Below are 24,550 nucleotides of genomic sequence, written 5' to 3'. Positions count from 1 at the left end.
GGCCTTCATCCTGGAAAGTCAGTTGGCTCCATATAAAATATTTGATTCTCATTTTCTTTCCTTAAATATCTTAAATGTTACGCTGGTTTCTTCTCACATAAATTATTGCCTTTCAAGTTTGATCATAAGCTGGTTTTCATCTTTTTATAAGTAATGTGGCCTTTCTGCATCTTGGTGTTGATTGTTCCAGGTCAGTTTTCCAGTTATGTGGAAATTTTCCAGTTCCATCTCAGTATGTAGTTTAAAATATTTGAGCACCATTTTCTTGAATTATAGTTTTTTAAATTCATAATTTAGAATTTATCTTGGTTGTAATTTATCTGGTATTTCTATGTTAGTCATTGGGGATTTTTCAACAGCTCATTCCACTAGTTGCCAGAACTTGAAATCTGGTTTTATTTTAGAACACAGTTAAAGAGCACGATTTTTATTAGACGTATATTAAAGTTCTCAGGATAACTTTTATATGACAATTCTATTTTTTGTATTCCAGAAATACAAAATAGAAATAATTATGGTGCCCAGTGAATGTTGATTTAAAATCACCAGTATGCAAATATGAGGTTTTACATGATGAATCATTTTGACATAGAACAGGAGATAAGATTTTGAAAAATCATTTGAAGATTGACAAAAAGTATAGATAAACAAGTAAAAGTTTTGTGTGTGTGAGAGAGAGATTTGTTGGTCAGTGCCACACTTTAGGTTAAAGGAGAATGTGCATATCAGGCATGTTGTAATTTTTTTCCATTCATTAATGAACTTTTGTCCAGAAAATTAAGTGTTTATGATGTTATGATGTTATTTAAATAAAGCAGCATATGAAGTCTTTCTTAAAGATATTTCAGGTTGATGAGGTAAATTTTCTTTAAAATGTATTTTAGGATATTTTTCAAAGCTTAGAATTGCTTTAAAGTTGGAACAGATACATTTTTCAAACAGCGAGAACCTCTTCTTGCATGTCACCTTTTTATAGATAGTCACTCTAAGATGACTGCTGTCATTTATTACTTACTGATAATCTCAAAAATTTTTATGACCTTAACAAAGAATGTTTTCTTATTTCATTTTTTTACTTGGAAAACTCCTTTTGATATTAATGAAAATACTGTTGTGCTTTGCTGCTTGACTCACTGTTTTAAAACCATTTTTTAGAAAAGGAAGTGGTGATATTTTTAAGTTTTCATGGCAGAATAATTGTTTTTATAAGAAACTTTATAAAGTTTGGCTTCCTTAAGCTCTCCACTTTTCTTCACCTTTTCTAGTTTGATAGAGAGAATGTACGAATTCCAGGGATGCTGATTATTGATACTCCCGGGCATGAGTCTTTCAGGTAAGAGCAACTTGAAACCAAACTGCTTGAAACGATTAAGTCTAAAAGTTCAGTGAGTCATAACGTCTGATTAATCAATTTTTGGGTTGTATTTTAAGATATGTGGTCCCACTGTTGATCCTTATCTGTGCCTTACTGAATATGCAGTACTTTATTTGGATACTTGTATTTTGTAGAGATCTTTTATACTTTGAAAGACCAAATCCTAATACATACTTGGTCTGTCTCCTGTGAAACCCATTATAGGTGGAATTTATCCTGTTGCCTCTTGGCCATATTCCTTAGCGCAAAAAACTTGGCCAGTACAATTTGCAGAAATATTGGAGTAACTTCTGGAACTAACTCATTCCAGCTGATGTCAATTCACTGTGTCAGATAAGCATTTGACAAGTTAAGGGCTAATGGCACTTGAATGTTAATGCATGCGCTTCATTTTTTTTTTTTTTTTTTTCTGTAGGTTTTACAAAGAAATTAAAAATTTGTTTAAGCAAAATAGTAATTTTAAGATTTATACTTATTCATCTTTTCCCCTCTTTTCAACAGTAATCTAAGAAACAGAGGAAGCTCTCTTTGTGATATTGCTATTTTAGTCGTTGATATTATGCATGGTTTGGAGCCCCAAACAATTGAATCTATTAACCTTCTGAAATCTAAAAAATGTCCCTTCATTGTTGCACTCAATAAGGTAAGCTCCCCTGAAAAATTAAATGTGAAGACATGGTTCTTAAATTTTTGTGATTAAACAAATGTGCCATAGTATAACTTTCATATAAGAATATGTACTCATGCCAAGTTAAATGTATTTTGACAGATTTATACACACGTATAAAACCACTACCATCAGAACATAGACCATCTCCATATTCCCAGAATGTTCCCTCGTATTCTGTTACAGTAAGCCTACCCCCTTTGTCAAGCCCAAACACTGATCCTCCCATCAGATCAGTCTATAAAACAGACTATTTCACATTAATGGAATTACACAGTGTGTAATCTTTTGAGTCTGGCATTTTCCACACACTTGTTATTTTGCATTTATCCATGTTGCATATACCATTAGTGGTTCCTTTTCATTGATGAGTAATATTTCATCATCTGAATAATACCACACTTCATCCAACTTACAAATTGAAGAATATTTGCATTGATTCCACTTCTAGCTTATTAAGGAAGCAGCTATGAACATTTCCACAGGTCTTTGGGTTGAAATTTCTTTTGGGTAACTATTTAAAAAGAGAACTGCTGTATTTATATGTTTCACTTAATTAGAAAATGACATTTTCCCAAAGAGATCATACCACTTTATATTTTAGGATTTCAGTTCTGCAAATTCTTGCCAACATTTGTTCTACCTACAGCCGTTGTAGTAAGTGTATAATGCTAAATTATTATGGTTTCATTTGCATTTCTGTCATGACTAATGGCATCAGGAATCTTTTCATGTATTTATTTGCCATCTCTCTCTTTGTGAAGTAACTATTTTAAAATCTTGATTCATTTTTTATTAGATTGTTGTCTTGTGGAATTTTTAGAGTTCTTCATTGTTGATATAAGTCTTTTGTCAGTTATGCGTATTGCCGGTATGTTCTTGTAGTCTAGGACTTGGTTTTTCATTTTCGTGATGATGTGTTTTGAAAAGCAAAAGTTTCTAATTTTGGTGAAGTCTGATGTGTGGGAATTCTTTATAATTTGTGTTTCTTATGTTCTCTGTAAGTAATCTTTAACCACCCCAAGTTTATGAAGAAAATTTTTAAGTGTTTCTAGATAGATAACATTTAGGTCTGTGATTATTTTTAGTTAATTTTTGTGTATAGTATAATTTAAGGATCAGGGTACACTTTTTTCTACGAATATCCAGTTCAAAACCTTTTGTTGGAAAGATTATACTTTCTTTTTTGATTTCTTTTTATAATGATGTATAGTTGACACAAGGTTACATTAGTTTCAGGTGTACAACATAGTGATTACTATATTCTACATTATTTTGCTGTGCTGACAAATGTAGCTACTGTCACTGTATATTCTACTATTATAGTAGCATCAACTATATTCCTATGCTGTATCGTTCATTCTTGTGATTTATACATTCTGTAACTGGAGTCCTATACCTCTTACTCCCCTTTACCCATTTTACCCATTTTACCCATGCCTCTCCACCTCCAGCCTCTGACAATCGCATTGTTATGTTTATGGGTCTGTTCCTACTTTTTGGTTGTTTGCTTGTTTTTTTTTTTCTTCTTCTTTTTAGATTACACATATAAGAAATCATATGGTATTTGTCTTTCTCTGTTAGGCTTATTTCCCTTAGCATAATATCCTCTGGGTCTGTCCACGTTGTAAATGGCAAGATGTCATTCATTTTTATAGCTGAGTAATACTCCATTGTGTGTGTGTGTGTGTGTGTGTGTGTGTGTGTGTGTGTACATGTACATACCACATCTTTATCCATTTAACTGTCATTGAACACTTAGGTTGCTTCCATATCTCGGATATTGTAAATACTGCAGCAAACATGGGGTGCCTCTGTTTTCATATTAGGGTTTTCATTTTCTTTGGGTAAACACCCAGTAGTGGAATTGCTGGATTGTAATGGTATTTATATTTTTAATTTTTTGAGGAAACTCCATACTGTTTTCCACATTGGTTGCTCCAATTTACATTGCCACCAACAGTGTAGGAGGACTCCCTTTTCTACACATCCTCACTGACACTAGTTATTTATTGTCTTTTTGATACTAGCCATTCTAACTCTGTAATAAGGTGATATCTCATTGTGGTTTTGTTTGTGTTTCCCTGATGGTTAATGATGGTGAGCATCTTTTCAGGTGTCTCTTGACCATCTGGATGTCTTATGGATGGAAAAATGTTTATTTAGGTTTTCTACCCTTTTTTAAATTTGGATCATATGTGTTTGGGGGTATAGCGCGGTAGATGGTCTTTATGTTTGATGTTAACTCTGTGGGCTATATCATTTGCAAATACCTTCTCTCATTCCATAGGTTGCCTTTCTGTTTGTTGAAATTTTCCCTCACTGTACAAAAGGTTTTCATTTTGGTGTAGTCTCAATAGTTTATTTTTATTTTTGTTTCCCTTGTCTTTGGAGACATAGAAAAATGCTGCTACAGCTGATGTCAGGGAAATTACTGCCTTTGTTCTCTTCTAGTTTTGTGGTTTTAGGTCTTACCTTTCAGTCTTTAATACATTTTAAGTTTATTTTTGTGTATGGTGTTAGAAAGTGGTCCAGTTTTATTGTTTCATAGCTGTCCAGTTTTCCCAGCATCATTTGTTGAAAAGACTACTTTTCCCCATTGTATATTCCTTTCTCCTTTGTAACAGATTGACCCTAAAGCATTGGTTTATTTCAGAGTTCTGTTCTGTTCCAATGATCTATGTGTCTGTTTTTGTGCCAGTACCATTCTGTTTTCATTACTTTAGTGTTGTACTATAGCTTGAAATCTGGGATTGTGTTATTTCCAGCTTTGTTATTTTTTTTCAAGATTGCTTTGGCTGTTTAGAGTCTTTTGTGATTCTGTACAGATTTTAGGATTATTTGTTAAAGTTCTGTGAAAAATGCTTTTGGTATTTTGATTGGGACTGCATTGAATCTGTAGGTTGCTTTGGGTAGGATGGATGTTTTAACAGTATTCTTCCAGTCCATGAGTGTGGTCTTTCTTTCTATTTGTGTCATTTTCCATTTCTTATATCAGTGTCTCTGAGTTTTCAGAGTACAGATTTTTCACAGTTTTGGTTAAATTTGTTCCTAGGTATTTTATTCTTTCTGGTACAACTGTAAATGGAACGGTTTTCTTAACTTGCCTTTCTCCTACTTCATTATTAGTGTATAGAAATGCAAGAGATTTTTGCATATTAATTTTGTATCCTCCAACTTTATTGAAATAATGTAGTTTAATAATTTTTTGGTGGAATCTTTAGGGGTTTCTGTATGTATTATCCTGTCATGTACTGATAATGACACTTTTACCTCTTCCTAACCAATTTGGATGCCTTTTGTTGTCTGATTGCTACTGCTGAGACTTCCCATGCTATATTGAATAAAAGTGGCAAAAGCAGACATTCTTGCCCTGTTCCTGATCTAAGAAGAAAAGTTCTGTTTTTCACCACTGAATATGATGTTAGCTGAAGGTTTGTCGTATATGGCCTTCATTATGTTGCAGTATGTTCCCTCTAAACCCACTTTGTTGAGTTTTTATCATGAATGGATATTGGCTTTTGTCAGATGCCTTTTCTGAATCTGTTGAGATGATCTTATGATTTTTGTCCTTCATTTTGTTAATGTGGTGTATCAGCTTGATTGATTTGTGGATATTGAACCATCTTTGCATCCCTAGAATAAATCCCACTTGGTTGTGGTGAATGATCCTTTTCAGTGTATTGTTGAATTCAACTTGCTCATATTTTGAGGATTTTTTCATCTGTGTTCATTAGACATTGGCATGCAGTTTTCTTTTTTTGTAATGTCTTTGTCTGGTTTTGGAATTGGGGTAATCCTAGCATCATAGAATGTATTTGCAAATTTTCCTTCCTCTTCTATTTTCTGAAATAGTTTGAGCAGAATAGCTATTAACCGTTTTTTAAATGTTAGGTAGAATTCATCTTTGAAGCCATTTGGTTTCAGAAGTCCTAGAGTTTTGTTTATTGGGACTGTTTTCATTATTGGTTCAATTTTGTTACTAGTAATTGGTCTGTTTAGAGTTTCTGTTTCCTCCTGATTCTGTCTTAGAAGACTGTATGTTTTCCATTATTATTTCTTCTAAGTTGTCAAAGTTGTTGGCATATAATTTTTTTGTAATAAACTCATAGTCTTTTGTATTTCTGTGGTGTCAGTTACTTCTCTTTAATTTCTGATTTTGAGTCTTCTTTTTTGTCAATGAGTCTAGCTAAAGGTTTATTAATTTTGTTTTTCGTTTCAAAAAATGAGCTGTTGGTTTCATTGACTTTTCCTATTTTTTTTTATAGTCTCTTTCATTCACTTCTTCTCTGATGTTTATTATTTCCTTCCTTCTACTAACTTGGGGCTTTTTTTGTTTTTGTTTTTCCATTTTTAGGTATAAGGTTAGATTGTTTACTTGAGGTTTTTCTACTTCTTGTTTTGAAATTTATTGTCAAATTGGTTTCCATACAACACCCAGTGCTCATCCCAAAAGATGCCCTCCTCAGTACCCATCAGAGATTTTTCTGCTTCTTGAGATATGCCTGTATTGCTATGAATTTTCCTCTTAGAACTGCTTTCACTGTTATCACAAAGATATTGGACTGTTGTGTTTTTGTTTTCATTTGTCTCAAGATATTTTTTTTTAATTAAAAAAAAGTTTTTTGAATGTTATTTTTGAGAGAGAGACAGAGCACAAGCTGGGGAGGGGCAGAGAGAGAGGGAGGGAGACACAGAATCTGAAATAGGCTCCAGGCAGGACTCGAACTCTGAACCAGCAAGATCATGACCTGAGCCAAAGTTGGGCAGTGAACCATCTGAGCCACGCAGGTGCCCCTTGTCAAGTTATGTTTAAAGTTTCCTCTTTGATGTCTTCGTTGACCTACTGGTTGTTTAGTACCATGTTGTTTAGCTTCCACATGTTTGTTTGTTTTCAGTTTTTTTTCTTTTTTCTAGAAAAATGTAATTGATTTATATTTTTATACTGTTGTGATTCTAAAAGATTGATATTATTTCAGTCTTCTTAAATTTATTGAAACTTATTTTGTGGCCTAACATGATCTTTCCTGAAGAATGTTCCATGTGCACTTGAAAAGAATGTATTCTTTTGTGTGTGCATGGCATGTACTGTGCATGTCCGTTAAGTCCATTTAGTCAAATGTGTCATTCAGAGATACTGTTTCTTTATTGATTTTGTACCTGGATGATCTGTCCATTCAGGTAAGTGGGGTATTAAAGCCCCCTACTATTCTTGTATTACTTGCAGTTTCTCCTTTTACATCTGTTAATAATTGCTTTATTTATTTAGGTGCATAAATATTTACAATTGTGGTATCTTCTTGTTGGATTGATTTCTTCATTATTCTGTAGTGTCCTTCTTTGTCTCTTGTCATAGTCTTTGCTTTAAAGTCTCTTGTCTGATATTAGCATTGCTGCCCTGGCTATTGTTTTCTTTCTACTTTCATGTACGTGGAATAGCTTTTTCTATCCCCTTTCTTTTACTCTGTATATGTTCAGGGCTAAAGTGTAGGCAGCAAATGGTTCTATTTTCTTTCCTTTTTTTTTTTTTTAAGCTTAGTTATATATTTTGAGAGATAGAGCAAGCACTCCACAGGCAGGGGAGGGGCAGAGAGAAGGAGAGACAGAATCCTAAGCAGGCTCTGTGCCATCAGCACAGAGCCCCATGTGGGGCTCGAACTCCATGAACTGTGAGATCATGATGACCTGAGCCAAGATCAAGAGTTTGAACGCTTAACTGACTGAGCCACGTAGGTGCCCCAAATGGTTCTGTTTTCTTAACCATTCTGTCACCCTATGTTTTTTGATCGGAACATTCAGACCATTTACCTTTAAAGTAATTATTGATAAGGATGTACTTATTGCCATTTTTCAATTGTTCTCTGGTTGTTTTTGTAATTCTCCCTTTCTTCTCTTGCTCTCTTTTTTTGTGATTAATGATTTTCTTTAGTGTCATGATTGGATTTTTTTGGTGTGTCTATTAATGGTTTTGTGGTTATCATGAAGTTCATGTATATAACATCCCAAGTATGTAGCAGTCTGTTAATGGTCACTTATGTTTGAGCATCGTCTAGAAGAACTTCATTTTTATTTACCTCCTCTACATATTAAATATATATTGTTATATTTTGCATCTTTTTTATTTTGTCAGGCTTCTTTTCTTTCATAATTTTGTTCTCTCATGGCCTTTTCTTTTCCATTTACAGAAGTCTCTTTGACATTTCTTATAAGGCTGTTGTAGTGGCAAAGAACTCCTTTTTGTTTGGGAAACTCTTTAGCTGTCCTTCATTTCTGAATGATAATCTTGCTGGGTAGTGTTCTTGATTGTGGTTCTTTTCTACTCCTTTCTGGCCAGCAAATTTCTGCTGAAGTATCAGCTGATTGCCTTGTGAGGCTTCATCTCGTTTGGAGCTTTCTGTGCCTCCTGAATCTGAATGTGTTTCCTCTCCAGGGGTAGGGACGTTTTTCAGCTATTACTTCTTAGGATAAGTTCTCTGCCCCCCCCTTTTTTTTTTTTAAGTCTTCTCCTTATCAGGCCTTTATAACATGAATGTTTGTTTGCTTGATGTTACCCTGTTATCCACCAGATCCCTTACTCTATAATTATTTTTAAATTCTTTTTTCCCCCCTTTGGTGCTTTCCATTCCCCTGCTTTCCAAATCACTGATCCATTCTTCTCATCCTCAAGTCTGTCGAATCCCTTTAATGTGTTTTTCATCTGCTATTCTTCAACTCTGATTCCTTCTTTTTTATATTTTATATGTCTTTTTTGAAGTTCTGCCTGACTTCATTCATGGTTCTCTCCAGTCCAGTAAGCATCTTCATTACTATTACTTTGAACTCTTGATCAGGCATACTGCTGATCTCCATTTCATTTAATTCTTTTTCTGAAGTTTTATCTTTTTCTTTGTTTGGAGTATATTCTTTTTGTCATTTTGATTTACTTCTTCTGTTTATTTCTATGGATTAGGTGGAACGGCTATTTTTCCTTAACTAGAGGGAATGATCTTGAGTGTGGGTTCCTGTGTAGAATGTGCTTGGTGAGTTGGGGTGGCTATCTGGACTGTTGTGTTTATGGACTGTGGATCCTAGCATTCTCCATGCTAGGGCCACCCTGGTGTGATAGTCAGAAATGAAGTGGGTTCAAACCAGGTGTTCCTGGGGCTCTTCACCCAGAGGGCAGCACAGCTGGAGTTGAAATGGGTGAAAGCCAGGGGGTCCCAGGGCTCTCTTTATGGAGGGCACCCTAGCATCACAGCTAGAGCTGAAGTGGGTATAACCAAGGGGATTCTGGGGCTCTCCTTGCAGAGAACACTGACAGGATAGCTGAAACTGAGTGGACACAGGCTGGGGCAGTACTGTGGCACTCTGCATTGAAGGCACTCTGAGTACAGCTGAATCTGAAGTGGATGCGAGCTAGGGCTCCTGGGGCTCTCCACGCAGGGTAGGGTGACTAAAGCCAAGGCAGGTATGGGCAAGGATTGTCCTGGGTCACTGCACACAGGGGTGTCCTGGCAGGGCGGCTAGAACCAAGGTGGGTACAGACTGGGGGTGCCTTGGGCACTCCATGAAGGAGATTCCCCGGCGAGTTGTCTGGAGTATAAGCTGGTGTGGGTTGGGAGGTTCTAATATGCTCTGAGCCAGGGGAGTCCTGGCAAGTTGTCTGGAGCTGCAGTGGTGTGGGCCTGAGTGTTCTAGGGTGCTTTGTGTTTGTGTCACTTTGACGGACAGCTGCAGCTGTAGTGAGGCATGCAGTGAGGCTGGCTAGGCATGTCCTGGTATGCTGCACCGCACAGGAGCCATCTTGATGGAATGGCTTGGGTCGGGTGTGGGCTAGGGACTCAGGGCTGACTGAGGTGTTAGGCCATCTAGAATGCCTGGACCTTGCTCCTGTCCATGCTGCCAGGGTGGAGGCACTTGACAGTTCCTCTTGACCTGGAGAGAGTTTCAGCAGTTCCCCTGCTGTTAGGCAGGGTTCTGGAGCTGGTTCCTTTATATTCTAGATGTCTTCGCAAACCACAGCTTTTTTTCTGCACCCCAGGGCAGATGAATCTACTCACAGTCCTTCAGTACTATCCTTCCACACAGAAGTTTGCAGTGTTGATGGGGGTCCTCTTCGTTTCTATGTCTCTGTCTCTCTTGCCATTCTCTACATGGTCTTTGTTGTACAGAAGCTGTTAGCTCTCCGTTCTTCTTCAGGATGAATTGTTCTGTAAATAGGTATAGTTTTAGTGTGTCCCTGGAGGTGGTGAGGTCAGTGTCTCCCTATATATTGCCATCTTGGACCAGCAGTTCTCCACTGAATTACTTTTGAATCTTTGTTGACTACTAATTGACCATGTACATATGTCCCTTTTTGGTATTTATCTTCTCTTCCATTGACCTGTATATCTATCCTTATGCCACTACTACCCTGTTTTGGTTATTATAATTTATAGTAATGTCTTGAAAGCAGGTATTGGTAATTTTAACTTTTTGTTTCTCAGAATTGTTCTGGTTATTTTAGGGTTCTTGAATTTTCATATAAAGTTCAGAATCTGCTTAGTTTTTACAAAAGGACTTTTGGAATTTTGTTTGGGATTGTATTTAATTTGTAGGTAAATTCTGTGAGAGTTGACATTTTATCAAAATTGAGTCTTCTGATAAGTGAACATGACATCTCTATATTTATTTACTTAGTTTTTTATTTCTTCTTGGTGATATTTTGTACCTTTATTGTCCATGTGTTGGACATATTTTTCTAAATTTATCCATAGTATTTTCATGGTTTTGATGCTGTTGTGAATAACATTTAAAATTTTGGGGTTTGTAATTTATATAGGAATATAGTTGATTTTTATGTATTTATTTTTAAATCTTGTGATGTTACTAATTTCACTGATTAGGCCTAGAAGCTTCTTTTGTAGATCATGTGGGATTTTCCATCTATATGATTATGTTATCTGCAAATAAAGGGTGTGTTTTACTTTTTCCCTTCATGCGTGTGCTCTGTAAATTTTCTTCTTCCTGACTGCACTAACTAGACCTTCTGGAACAATGAATAGAAGTAATGACAGACTTCTTGCTTTCTGCCCTACCTTAGGGGGAAGTACTTGATCTTTCACCATTACATGTGATGTCAGCAGTAGGTTGCTTAAAGTGTTACTCTTGTTTAAGTCATGAGATGTTAAAATTTGTCAGATGGCTTATTCTGCTTCTCTTAAGATATTCATGTGGCTTTTCCTCTTTATTCTGTAACATGAGTTACTGTTGATATTTTGAGGAGACTTTACTAACATTTTATTATGAAAACTTTTTTTTTTTTATAGAGCCATTTAAGATTTCATAGCAGTGTTGACAGGAAGGTAGAGATTTCCCACATACACGTATGCATAGCCTCCCAATATCAGCACCCTCCCTCCCACACCAGAGTGGTACATTTGTTGTAATTGATGAACTTACATTGACACATCATTATCACCCAAAGTCTATAGTTTAGGGTTCATTCTTGGTGTTGTACATTCTGTGGGTTTGGACAGATGTATAATGACATGTATCCAACATTTTGGTATCATGTTATTTTCACTGCTTTAAAAATCCTTTCCACTTTTCCTGTTTCTCACCCCATCTCTCAGTCCCTGGCAAAAAGATCTCTGATCTTTGTACTGTCTGCATAGTTTTGCCTTCTCCGGAGTGTCATAGGTGGAATCATATAGGATTTTACAGTAAGCTTTTTCAGATTGCCATCTTTCACTTAAAAATAAGAATTAAAGTTTCCTCCATGTATTGTCATGGCTTGGTAGCTCATTTTTTAGTTTTAAGATCATTTATTTTGCTTAATAATTCATTCCGTTGTCTGGATACACTACTTACTGTTTATTCATTACCCATTGAAGGACATCTTGGTTGCTTTCAGGTTTTGCAGTTAGGAATAAAAGCTGCCATGAACCTCTTTGTGCAGGTTTTGTGTATAAACATATGTTTTCTGGTTCTCTGGGTGAATATCAAAGAGTGTGATGGTGGATTGTTATGGTAAGAGTTTTAAGTTTTGGAACAAACTGGCCAAGTAGCTGTAACGGTTTGCTATCCCGCCAGCAGTGAATGAGGGTTGCTACATCTTTACCAACATTTGATGTTGAATTTTGGATTTTAGTCATTCTAGTAGGTATGTAGTGGTATCTCGTTGTTGTTTTAATTTGTGTTTCCATAAGATGTGGAACATCTCTTCATATGCTTATTTGCCATCTCTGAGTTGTCAAATTCTTTCGCCCATTGTTAAATTGGATTCTTTATATTCTTATTTTTGAGTTTTAAGAGTTCTTTCTGTATTTTGGATATAGGTTCTTTATCAGATGGGTCTTCGGCAAATGTTTTCTCCCAGTCTGGCTTCTTGTTTGATTCCCTAGACTCATTTTCACAGAAACTTATCATTTTAACAAAGTTTAGCTTATCATATTCTTTCTTTCATGGATTATGCCTTTGGTTGTGGTGTCTAAATAGTCCTCACCATAGCCAAGGTCATCACATTTTCTCCAGTTTTATCTTCCAGAAGTTTTAGAGTTTTATGTATTACATTTTGGTCTGTGATTATTCTCAGTTAATTTTTGTGAAGAGTGGAAGGCCTGTATTGTGTCTAAGTTGTTTTTTTTAACATGTGCATGTTCAGTTGTTCACTATTTGTTGATTACTTTTGGATTTTTAAATGTTAAACCAGCCTTGCATTACTAGAATAAACCCCACTTACTTGGTCATGATGCATTATCTTTTTCATGTATTGCCTGATTTGATTTGATAAGTTTTTGTTGATGATTTTTGTGTCTGTATTCATGAGTGACTTTGCTTTATAGTTTTGCTTTACTGTCTTTTGTCTGGTTTCGATATTAGCGTAATGTTGGCTTTGTAGGATGAGTTGAAAGGTATTTCCTCCTTTATGATCTGAAAGAGTTTGTATAGAAATGATAGAATCTTTTTAAATGTTTGATGGAATTCACTAGGAAGCCATATCTGCATAGAATCTCTTAAACAGGTACAGGTTATTTAGGTTTTTTATTTGTCTCTTATCAGTATAGAAATTTGTATTTCAGAGAACCAGCTCTTTATTCTATTGATATTCTCTATTGTTTTATTTTATATCTCATTGATTTCCAGTGTTAATGTTATCATTTGCTTCTTTCTGCTTTGATTTTCCTGTCCTCTTCCTTTCTAACTTCTTAAGGTGGAATCTTAGATTGTTGATTTCAGATATTTTTTCTTATCTATTAGAAATATTTGAGGGTAAGTTTAGCTCACTGTTACAAGCACTGCTTACATATTTTATGCTTTTATTATTTAGATCAAATAATTTTCTGAATATGGAATTCCAGGTTTAAAAAATATTTTTTTCCTTCATCATTACTGCTTTATGGCTTTTATCTCTAATAGTCCTTCGTTTCCTTGTATATAATATATCCTTTTCTGTGATTGTTTTTAAGAACTTTCCTTTTAAAGGTTCATCAGTGAGATTTTGTAATGATTTTCTTAGATCTGTGGATTTATAGTCTTCATCTGTTTACAAAAATTAGGTTATTCAGAGATTTTTCATGAGTGACTAAGGTTTTCTTTCATTCTTTTTTCTTTGCTTCAGCTGGGAGTTTTTATTGCTATATCTTCAAGGCCTTCAGTCTTTTCTTTTGTAATATGTAATTTACTGTTAAGCTTATCTAGTAAATTTTTATTTCATATTATGTGTTTTTTAAAGCTCTTCATATTTTTTCTTTAAAGTCACATATTTTATAATAATTGTTTTAAGGATCTCGTATGCTAATTATATCAACTTTGTCATTTCTGGATCTGTTTCTACTTACTAATGTTTCTCCTTTGTAGCATTCAGATTGAGGAAGCTTCTTTATATTGTAACCCTAGACTTAGGAAATGGATTTTGCTCGTTTCTTTTTCCTACTAATTAGTTTTCCTGTCTATACCCATTTATCACACTTTTGAAAAGTGAAAGAAAATACATGATTTATTTAACAGAGTAAATCTAATGTGAGCAATAAAACAATTAAAATGGACTGTTCTCTGAAATAGGATGCAATTATTACTATTTTTTTTTTTTTTTTTGCTGTAATTTTCCTGGTGATGATATTTGCTATATTTCTTATTTTTATTTACTAAACAAAACCATTTTGGAATTCCAGCAACATATGCTAATAGTGTCAGGATAATTCTAGGATCTCATCTTTTGCAAACAAATGACAGCCTCTCATGAACTGGTTTGGAGGCTCATGGGCAGCTTGTTACCTCAGAAGTTTCTAATTGAAGAAGGGCTGCAGTTAGGGGCACCTGCGTGGCTCAGTCAGTTAAGCATCTGACTTCAGCTCAGGTTATGATCTCGCAGTCTGTGAGTTTGAGCTCCATATTCGAGCTGTGTTGACAGCTCCGAGCCTGGAGCCTGCTTCAGATTCTGTGTCTCCCTCTCGCTTTCTGCCCCTCCTCCACTCATGTTCTCTCTCTCTCAAAAATAAATAAACATTACAAAAAATTTAAAAATGAAAGTAAATTAAGGGATTGCAGTTAAGCAGGTTGTATGGGCTTTTTGGTATAATAAAATATTTGAGTAATTCACACTCTTCTGAATATGTATAATATATACTAGGAGTTTTTAGGAACTTTAATTTAGGAACTTAATTAAGTTCCTTAGCAATCTGAATGTTTTCAGGATGTTTCTTATGAAAAATTTTTGTCCAGATTGATAGGTTGTATGATTGGAAAAAGAGCCCTGACTCTGATGTGGCTGCTACTTTAAAGAAGCAGAAAAAGAACACAAAAGATGAATTTGAGGAGCGAGCAAAGGCTATTATTGTAGAATTTGCACAGCAGGTAAGAAAACTTTCCCTTCTTAGTGAAGAGCCTATATTATAGAATATTTTTCCTTTTGTTATATTGTCCTTATAATAAAGCTAGCATTTTCATACTGGTTCTGTTCCCCTATCAATGGCAAGTAATGATCTCCATTCTTTTCCCTTATCCCTTTTTAAGTTAGAAAGCTGATATTTCAAAGATCTGTCTTTGTAAAGTCTGAATGTTTAAATTTTAAAAATAAAGTTGACTGGGAAAGCCACTACTTTCTGTGATACAACTAATACCTACAGGTTATACATGATCTGGAGTGTTTTTGAGGAGTTTCAGAAAGATGAGTCATTTGCTTATCTATTAGCTAGTCAGTCATGCTGTTCTGGATACTTCTTCCAGTTTGGCCTTTTGGAATGATTTTGCTTTTTCTGTCTCTAGGGTTTGAATGCAGCTTTGTTTTATGAGAACAAGGATCCCCGTACTTTTGTGTCCTTGGTACCTACCTCTGCACATACTGGTGATGGCATGGGAAGTTTGATCTACCTTCTTGTCGAGTTAACTCAGACCATGTTGAGCAAGAGACTTGCACATTGTGAGGAGCTAAGAGCACAGGTTATGGAGGTAATGATCAGCTTTTCAGTTTATTTTCCCTTTTGTTTTTAACATGGAGGCCTTGGATGGGGATGTTTCCTACTCTTAGATTCAGTCAATATAGTGCAGCATATATTTCACTCCCTTTGCGATTATGTCTCTTAGGTTAAGGCTCTCCCAGGAATGGGCACCACCATAGATGTGATACTGATCAATGGGCGTTTGAAGGAAGGAGATACAATTATCGTTCCTGGAGTAGAAGGGCCCATTGTAACTCAGATTCGAGGCCTCCTATTACCTCCTCCTATGAAGGAATTACGGGTGAAGGTAAGCCTGGGTGGCAAGTGTTGACACACGGGGATGTGTACATTGTGTATAAGTTCTGCTGAGGTCCTTTCTTGACTTCGAGAGTTGGTTGGCTTAATATGCTCTCGCTCCTTGTCTTATTTTGAATCCCGCATACAGGATCATCTGACCGAGTGGAGATGTGTGCAAGTTTTTATTTACCACCTAAGCTTTCCATGAAAACTGAAGTGTATTATTTTGGTTCTACACTGCTAAGTAGTCTCTTACTAACATTTTTTATTATGAAACAAAACATTAATACACAAAATTCCATAAGCATAGAAGACAAGTTTAACCAATTTTTAGGAAGCAAACAGGTAAAGAATCAGAACATTGCTGATATCCCGGAAGCCTGTGTGCTTCTTACTGATGTTAGTCCCTCCCCTCTCCCCACCCCTCACCCCAGTCCCCCACATTCCTAAAAGTTAACTGCTTCCATTTCCATGATAGTAATTAATATCCTTTTTAAACAATACGTGAGTGTGGGGTTCTCAAAAATCTGTATGGACTTTATATATGTGGAGTCCTTTTCCATTCCTTTGTATCTGGCTTCTTTTGGTCAAAAAATACTTTTAAGATTTATCCATGTTGTTGCATATAGCTATTGTTGATTTTTGTTGTTGTGTAGTATTCTACTGAATGAATATATTATGGTTTATCTGTTCTTCTGTTGATGGAAAGTGTAGGCTATCTCCAGTTTTAAAACTTCTATTATTACTAGCAGTGTCATTCCTACGAATATTCTTGTATTATCTCTTGGTGTAGTTGTGCAAGTTTCTCCAGGGTGTATGCCTAGGAGTGAATTGCTGAGTCCTCACTTACACTTAGCTCCAGTTTTACTGGATAAGGCCATATTGTTGTCCACAGTAAGTCTAACAAGTTATACTTTCAACTGCAGTATATTAGAATTTTCGTTATGTCACGTCTTGTCAGCTCTTTGATGCTGTCAGAGTTTAAAATTTTTTCCCGTCTGGTAGCTCATTGTTGTTTCATTTGGTACTTGCCTGATTGAAATATGGTTGGCTATTATTTTGTATGTTTATTAGCCATTTAAATTCACTCCTTTGTGAAATGTCCCTGTGTTCCAGCATTGTCTGTCTTTATTACAGAGTCATGGGATTTGTCTATGTAGTCAGGATACTAGTCTGTTAGTGGCTTGTATGTATTGTACCGTCTTCTACTCTGTGACTTGTCTTTTTACCTTTTCTGTGGAATCTTATGAAACAAATGTTTGTTTATTGCTTTTTATGTTTAAGAAAAATTTCCCTATCCCAATGTCATGAAAATACTGTCTCTCACATCATCTTCTACTATTAACCACTTTCAAATAAATGTGGTAACAAATATTTTGGTCTTTGTAGAACCAGTATGAAAAGCATAAAGAAGTAGAAGCAGCTCAGGGGGTAAAGATTCTTGGAAAAGACCTGGAGAAGACATTGGCTGGCTTACCCCTCCTGGTGGCTTATAAAGAAGATGAAATCCCGGTTCTTAAAGTAAATTACTTTTTTAAACCTCCAAAGCTATTTGAGTTCTGCTGGTGTGTCAGTAGGGCACATGCTGGTAATGATGAATGAAGTGGGCACCTTTGTCTTTGTGAAGCCTTACTTGGTGGCTCATAGCAAACAGTTGATGCTTTTAGATTACTTCAGTTTACACAGCCCTGTGAATGAACATTAATATTATATAGACTAGAATTTTAAGGTACACATTTTATTTAAATAAAAAATGAAACAAAAGCTAGAAGCTGTTCATGTTTTTTAAGATCAGAATATGCAGGGGTGCCTGGGTGGCTCAGTCAGTTGAGCATCCAGCTCTGGATTCCGGCTCAAGTCATGATCTCGCAGTTCACGGGTTTGAGCCCTGCATCGGGCTCCACGCTGACAGTGCAGAGCCTGCTTGGCACTTTCTCTCTCTGCCCCTCCCACACGCTCTCTCAAAAATAAACAAACTTTAGATACCAGAATATGCAGACAGAACTCAAGATAATCTTGAAGTCATTTTAAAATTTGCCTATCTGTAGGAGCAGATGTCCACTGGAGTCTAGCATAGTTACACAGAGTCAAACTTTGAGTTTATGTACTCGCTTGCCAGAGAGAAGATGGCACTGTTCCGAGCACACAGCTCATCTACTACGCTGAGACCACTGTTATTCTTCAGGCAGCACCAGTTCACCACCGTCAAGGAAGTGGCCACCTTAGAGCCAGTGAGAACAGGGCACACATTCCTCTTTGGCCAGTCCCAACTATGGCATGAACATAGCTGTTGTAGTTATTTCTGGGGAGAATGTCTTCATCCCTAAAGGAGCAGTGACTGAGGAAAAGGGTGCTGAGGTTAGGGTATTTCAGTTAAGGCTTAAGGCAGTCCAGCAGACCCTTTAGGCTAGCACAACACATTACATTTATGTAATGCTTTTTAACTTTGAAAAGATTCTCATTTCATTCAGCTCACCCATCTACCTTATTTGCCAAGTACAGCAGAGGTTAAATAGATTTCAACATTAGTAATCTAAAGACAGATGTATGGGACACATTTCAGATATGGGCCCTGAATCTCCTCCATTCCAGTACAGGTTCTGCTATGCGTTACTTTTTCTTAGGCTTGCTTTTATGTTTTCAGGTAAATATTTAATTAAAAAGAGAAACACAGCCTTACTGTAAGCTGCTGATAGAGATATATTTACAACCTTGTCAAATCTAATTTCTTTTCAAGGATGAGTTGATCCATGAGTTGAAGCAGACGCTAAATGCTATCAAGTTGGAAGAAAAAGGAGTCTATGTCCAGGCCTCTACACTGGGATCTTTGGAAGCTCTACTTGAATTTCTGAAAACATCAGAAGTGCCCGTAAGTAATCCTACCTGACTCCACGGGAGTCCGTGGTAGTCATGGTTTGTAGTGCTATTTCCTTTACCTGACACAGGCCATTAAGCTCAGAAACTCCCTTTGTACAGTATGCAGGAATTAATATTGGTCCAGTCCATAAAAAAGATGTCATGAAGGCTTCAGTGATGTTGGAACATGATCCTCAGTAAGTAATTTCTCTCCTGCTGTGAAGGCTTTAATATTACCTATTTTCTTCAACCTGTCCTACCTGACATATTCTGTGTTTAATCGAATGATCTTTAATGTGTTTGAACCTTTCAGGTATGCAGTGATTTTGGCCTTTGATGTGAGAATTGAACGGGATGCACAAGAAATGGCTGATAGTTTAGGAGTTAGAATTTTTAGTGCAGAAATTATTTATCATTTATTTGATGCCTTTACGAAATATAGACAAGACTACAAGAAACAGAAACAAGAAGAATTTAAGTAAGTTCGTGATTTTACTTATTTTGGGTCTTCGAATTGCCAAATACAGGTTTCTCCCACTATCTGAAAGTAGAGCATTCCTGTGAAACCTTCTGTAAGCCGAATTGGCATATAGTGAAGAAGTAATTACTGTTAATTTATATGGAAAATTTTTTGAGCACTCCCTTCTGATACCTTAGGACACATCTTGATAACAGATAAAATCGAAATGAAGCCCAGATGCTCACAGACCTTGCTCACAGCCCTGGCAGCATGATACTGAGATGCTGAGTGTGGTTCTTGGGAAGAAGTTTGGTGGGGCCACTCTGGGGTGCCCACCGCCTCTTTAACGGTTCACTGCAAAACAAATGCTAAACATTTTTCCTTTTCGCCTTTTTTCATAAAAGCACAAATCCTCCTCTTTTGGTTAGGGAAAGCAGGTACTAACATAGGTCTTTATAAAAGCAAAGTGGTGTCATGTGGCCTTTCAAAATGTAGGGGATACCTGTATCGGGAAGGTGTGTGGACAGTGGAAGCATGGCATTTGCTCATCTGGAAGAGGCAGCATCCTGAAATGATGTGTTATAAACCATAAATGCCCATCTGAGGCATTCCAGCAGTGTTAACAATCCTCTGTGTAGCCTTTTATTTTTTAATTTTTAAATTGGCAGGTCTGGGTCTCATTATTGATTAGCAGTTGCTAAAATTATCTTGCTGGAGTTCCTTATCTGGGATTACATGGGAAGGAAGGAACAAAATTAGAACGTGGGAGGTGAGGAAATGAAATAAGGTGAGGTGTTCCATGGGAAGAGAGCTTGTTCCTCCAGCAGACCTCACAGCTTGCCTGGTATAGGTGGCTTTGCTGCAGGTGATTGAGGAGGCAGCAGTAACCTTGACCGGGTTCCCTCCTCTTGCACCTCAGAGAGACAGCCATGAACTCACGAGAAGTAGGGTGAAGTGCTGAAAAGCAGAACAGAGCAGGGAAGGCCTAAATCAGGAAGAAGAGCAGTGTGACAAGCAGTGTGGTTGGGGACAGCTTCCCTCCATAGGGTCTCTTGTTCAAGCAGAGATCTGAAGGGAATGACTTGAGCCTCCCAGACACACAAGGAGTTGTCCAGGCAGAAGGACAGCACTGGGAGGCAGCCACATCGAATCTGGCAGAGAACAGTAGGAGATGAGGTCAGAGAAGTTGTGGGACTCAGTAGGCCCCTTGGAGGATTTTAGGGAGGCAGCAAGGAGTTTTATCAGGCTCCCAGTATTCCAGGCAAGACCTGAGAATGGCTCAATTTGGGGTACATATTTAAAGTGAACTGCCAGGTGAGTATTGGGATTTAGACTGGGATATGCTCCCTTGAAATCATGAAACCACAAGTGAAAAGACTTTGGTTAAGAAAACTACTAGACACTGTGAAAGACTTGAAGCTCATGCTCAGTAAGTGGCCTTTGGGTCACCTGATTTGGGAACATGGTAGAGAGAAGGTGGCTGGTTTGATGCCTGTGTGGTCCCCAGAGCCAACTGCCTGTGTGCCTGACCGTGGGTCCTATTGAGGTTCTCAGCTCCATCTAAATTTTGGGGCAGAGACTTCGCATGCTCCTGTGATGCAGCTTCTTCAAGACTTGGGAAGTGACAGCACAGAGGGAAGGAGGGGAAGGGGATGGCGAGGGGATGATGCACCCAGGACCGGAGACTGGACCATTGTGGACACCACCAAGGTCATTCTGCAGCATCCTTCCTGCTTTTCTGGCACCACCTGGAAGTGCTTTTATCTGACAGGGGAAGCCTCATATTCTTATTTTTAGGTTTAAGTGATTTTTGTCTGCTTCAAAATTTAGTGTTTTTTTTTTTCCTCCTCCTTTTAGGCACATAGCAGTATTTCCCTGCAAGATGAAAATCCTCCCCCAGTATATTTTTAATTCTCGAGACCCAATAGTGATGGGAGTGACTGTGGAAGCAGGTCAGGTGAAACAGGGGACACCCATGTGCGTCCCTAGCAAAAATGTAAGTTCTCGTTGTACTTTCAAATCAAGTGTGGTCTCTTAAAATCAGTAAAATGGGGAGGCCAGGAGTGGTGACAACAAGCAGAAGAGTTTGTCACCTTCTGTGATTTATCCCTTAACTACGAGTGTTCCTTAATCAGTGTTAATTCTTATCGGTGCTTCAGCAAAAGAAAGTTGCAAGGTACTTTAACTTACTGCCCTTTTGAAAACTTTTTGAAGTTTCAAGCCTAGGGGAAAATAAAGAACAGAGTAATGAATGCCCACATTCCCTTTCCCTAAATTAGCATCATACCTAAGAAAAATTAACATTAACTCAATAATGTCCTATAATTTATAGTCCTCATTCACATTTCACCAGTTGTCCTGAGGGCCTTTTTTCATTATTGAGAGAGAAAGTGCATGTGCATGCACACACGAGGCAGGGAGAGAGAATCCCAAGCAGCCTCCTTCCATCAGCACAGAGCTCAACGCAGGGCTCAATCTCATGAACCATGAGATCACAGCCTGAGCCCAAATCAAGAATCACACACTTGACTGAGCCCCCCAGGTGCTCTGTCCCAAGTGTCTTTAATACTGCCATCTGCTGACCTGGTCCAGGATTCCTTCAAGGTGCACTGCAATTGGTTATTATGGGTTTTAGTCTCAATAGGAACAGCACCCCCATCCTTTGGGGAGAGCCCTGTTCTTTTGCAGATCATTTCTCAACTTGGATCTATCCGTTTCCTCCTCGTTAGAGGGAAGTTACAATTAGAACAGATACTGCATGCAAAGATGCTCCCGTGTGCCTCGAGCCTCACCACACAGGCTTCCTTACTGTGGCAGCACCTTCGTTTACTGAGTAAGGTGCTGTTGGCTGAGGATAGCCATTAGAACCACATCTTTCTGCCTTTGGATTATTAAGTAATCTCTGGGGCACTTTGAGTACTTGTGAATATCCTGTTTCAACAACTTTTATTCCTGTAGATTTAATAATTGGTAATCCTTGCCTAAGTTTATAAAACTGTGATTCCCCCCACCAACACTTCTGTAAAGAATCTCTCTCTCCCCTGAGCTTTTCATTATGTCATACACACTCGGTTAGCTTTTTTAAAAATCTGATGTTCTAATCCATTACCAGTATTTTTGAGATCCCCCCCAATACCCATTTGTCCATTCTGGTCAGTGGGACCCCATTCAAACTAGCTACTGCAGACTGCCCTGGACACATAACTCTTGGAGCATCTTCTTCCTTTCTGGTGCAGTGAGATGCTCTAGGCTCATCTAGTATTTTCCCTGCCCCAGACCTGGTTCCTTTAGTGGGAGATGGCACCTAGAAGTCATCTGAGCACTAGGACTTGTTGCTTCTAGGAGTTGTTGCTTTTATACCAGTTCAGTGGACTGAGGAAGGACATTTATTTGCAGTGATTATCTCCTCTGTGGCTTTGGTCACACATTCTCACTTTCCTCTGTCCCTTCATAAGCAGGCAGCAGAGTGGTTTTCTCCTGTACTGTAACTGAGATCAGGTTGCTCACAGCTCTCATCCTCAGAATGAAATGCCAAGGCTCTAACCTCGGCCCACTTGGCCCCACAAGATGTATCCCTGGCTGCTGCTCTGACATAATCCCTTTGCTCACCATACCGAGCACTCCAAACTCATTCCTGATTCAAGTTTTAGGCCTGCCAGTTCTTATTATGGCACTTGTCATAAGAAAGGGTAGAGCAGAGATAATAAACCACATTGAATTGATAGGGTACTTGTCAAGTTGTTTACAGCAGTCATCTTGTGAAGGGCACAGGGGGTGTGGTGGGGTCATCCCTACTTTACCAGTGAAACACACTGTGATGAGGGATGAAGAAGGGTCACAGAGCCAAGGCTTTTAAACTGGCTCTTTGGCTCCAGTTTTTATTTTCGCTGTCCAGGTTGCAGTGCCTGTGACTGGCATGATTCCTCTGCTTATATTGCAGTTCTTATTTTACAGTTTGTTGACATTGGAATAGTAACGAGTATTGAAATAAACCATAAACAAGTGGATGTTGCAAAAAAAGGGCAAGAAGTCTGTGTCAAAATAGAACCTATCCCTGGTGAATCTCCCAAAATGTATGGAAGACATTTTGAAGCTACAGACATTCTTGTCAGTAAGGTAAGTGTCTTCATAGAAGTGGCCCATTTTAGAGAAATTGGGGGTCAACTCTTCTCTGGTTACCTTTGCACAGTAGCTCTCAGGGCTGGATGTTTGAACTTTTACAGTCCAGCAGGACTGGATTCTTCTTCAGGGCATGACCTATAACGCGGCCTTCTCTGTGTTGAGGAAGGGGCCTCCTAACAGAGTTAGAGTGCCTGCTAGGACTTGCAGAGATTTACTACTCTGAAAGGCAGACAGGTACGGCATTCGTTATTTTGGCCAAGGTTTCTTTTTAATGAGCAGTAGCTGGTGTCAGCCTTGGGCCACGTGCTTTTTTTGGCATGTGGTGGTTGCACTGTTGTTGACCCTGTTTGTGCCTCGGGCTTGCAGATCAGCCGGCAGTCCATCGATGCCCTCAAAGACTGGTTCAGAGATGAGATGCAGAAGAGTGATTGGCAGCTTATTGTGGAGCTGAAGAAAGTATTTGAAATCATCTAATTTTTCCACATGGGGCAGGAATTGGAATAAATGAAATATTATGTCATAATACCACCAAGAAAAAACAAGACAAAAAAATGGAACGGATGTATCTGGACACTGATGAACTTAAGTATGGAAGGAAAAAAATAGGTGTATAAAATGTTTTCCATGAGAAACCAAGAAACTTACACTGGTTTGACAGTGGTCGATTACATGTCCCCACAGTTCCAACGTGCCTGTTCACCTGCCCACTCCTTTCCCAATCCTTCTCTACTGGCTGCTGTTTTAAAGTTTGCCCTAACCCAAATTTGGATTTTTATTACAGATCTAAAGCTCTTTCAATTTTATACTGATTAAATCAGTACTGCAGTATTTGATTAACCAGGCTTCTGCAGATTTTGTGATTCTTGGGACTCTTTTGATGTAAGAAATACTTTATTTATGCATATCCTTCCCACAGTGATTTTTTTTTCCCCAGCATTCTTCTGCCATATGCCCTTAGGAATTTTTTAAAATAGAAATTTAGGCACTCTGCTATTTCTTTATCTGCTTTGTGTGAAACCATGGTGTAAAGCCTAGCTGGCTGCTATTTACTGCTTGTATAGTCCTGAGAGTCCACTGTAATCAGCACAATTCTGAACTACCAATAAAGAAAACAGACATCCCTTAGGCTTCCATGGTAGCGTAGCTTCTCTCCATGAGTGAGTCATCAGCCTCAGTGTACTACCTTGTGTACCAACACACGCTAACATTAGGATTTTCTAGGACACACTAGAACCAAGATGGATATAAAAATTCTACCATGCATACATTTCCTGATGGGGCAATCAAGTAGGGAACTATTTGGGCTTAGTGCTTCTAAGTTGTTGCAGAAACTGACTTGTTCATATCAGTTACTGGATTTTAGCATGTGGGAA

The 24,550-nt window shown here is 37.7% G+C and overlaps 1 protein-coding gene across 1 annotated transcript in view; it reads left to right on the top strand.

The window, feature by feature from the left end:
• Positions 1–24,014, top strand: part of EIF5B (eukaryotic translation initiation factor 5B) — a 95,953-nt gene extending 71,939 nt beyond the window's left edge. Inside the window, exons 13-24 of the mRNA XM_042932012.1 lie at positions 1,266–1,333; positions 1,877–2,018; positions 14,727–14,858; positions 15,270–15,452; positions 15,588–15,749; positions 17,129–17,260; positions 18,477–18,608; positions 18,716–18,792; positions 18,909–19,073; positions 20,913–21,051; positions 23,010–23,171; positions 23,544–24,014. Coding sequence (XP_042787946.1) covers positions 1,266–1,333; positions 1,877–2,018; positions 14,727–14,858; positions 15,270–15,452; positions 15,588–15,749; positions 17,129–17,260; positions 18,477–18,608; positions 18,716–18,792; positions 18,909–19,073; positions 20,913–21,051; positions 23,010–23,171; positions 23,544–23,651 — 1,602 coding nt within the window. The 3' untranslated portion in view covers positions 23,652–24,014. The remainder of the gene's footprint in view (positions 1–1,265; positions 1,334–1,876; positions 2,019–14,726; positions 14,859–15,269; positions 15,453–15,587; positions 15,750–17,128; positions 17,261–18,476; positions 18,609–18,715; positions 18,793–18,908; positions 19,074–20,912; positions 21,052–23,009; positions 23,172–23,543) is intronic.
• The last annotated feature ends 536 nt before the right edge of the window (positions 24,015–24,550 follow it).

The sequence above is a fragment of the Panthera leo genome, chromosome A3 (assembly GCF_018350215.1).
Source record: "Panthera leo isolate Ple1 chromosome A3, P.leo_Ple1_pat1.1, whole genome shotgun sequence".
Taxonomy (NCBI): Eukaryota; Metazoa; Chordata; class Mammalia; order Carnivora; family Felidae; genus Panthera; species Panthera leo.
The sequence above is the reverse complement of the archived record's forward strand: the minus strand, read 5'-3'. Positions and strand labels throughout refer to the sequence as shown.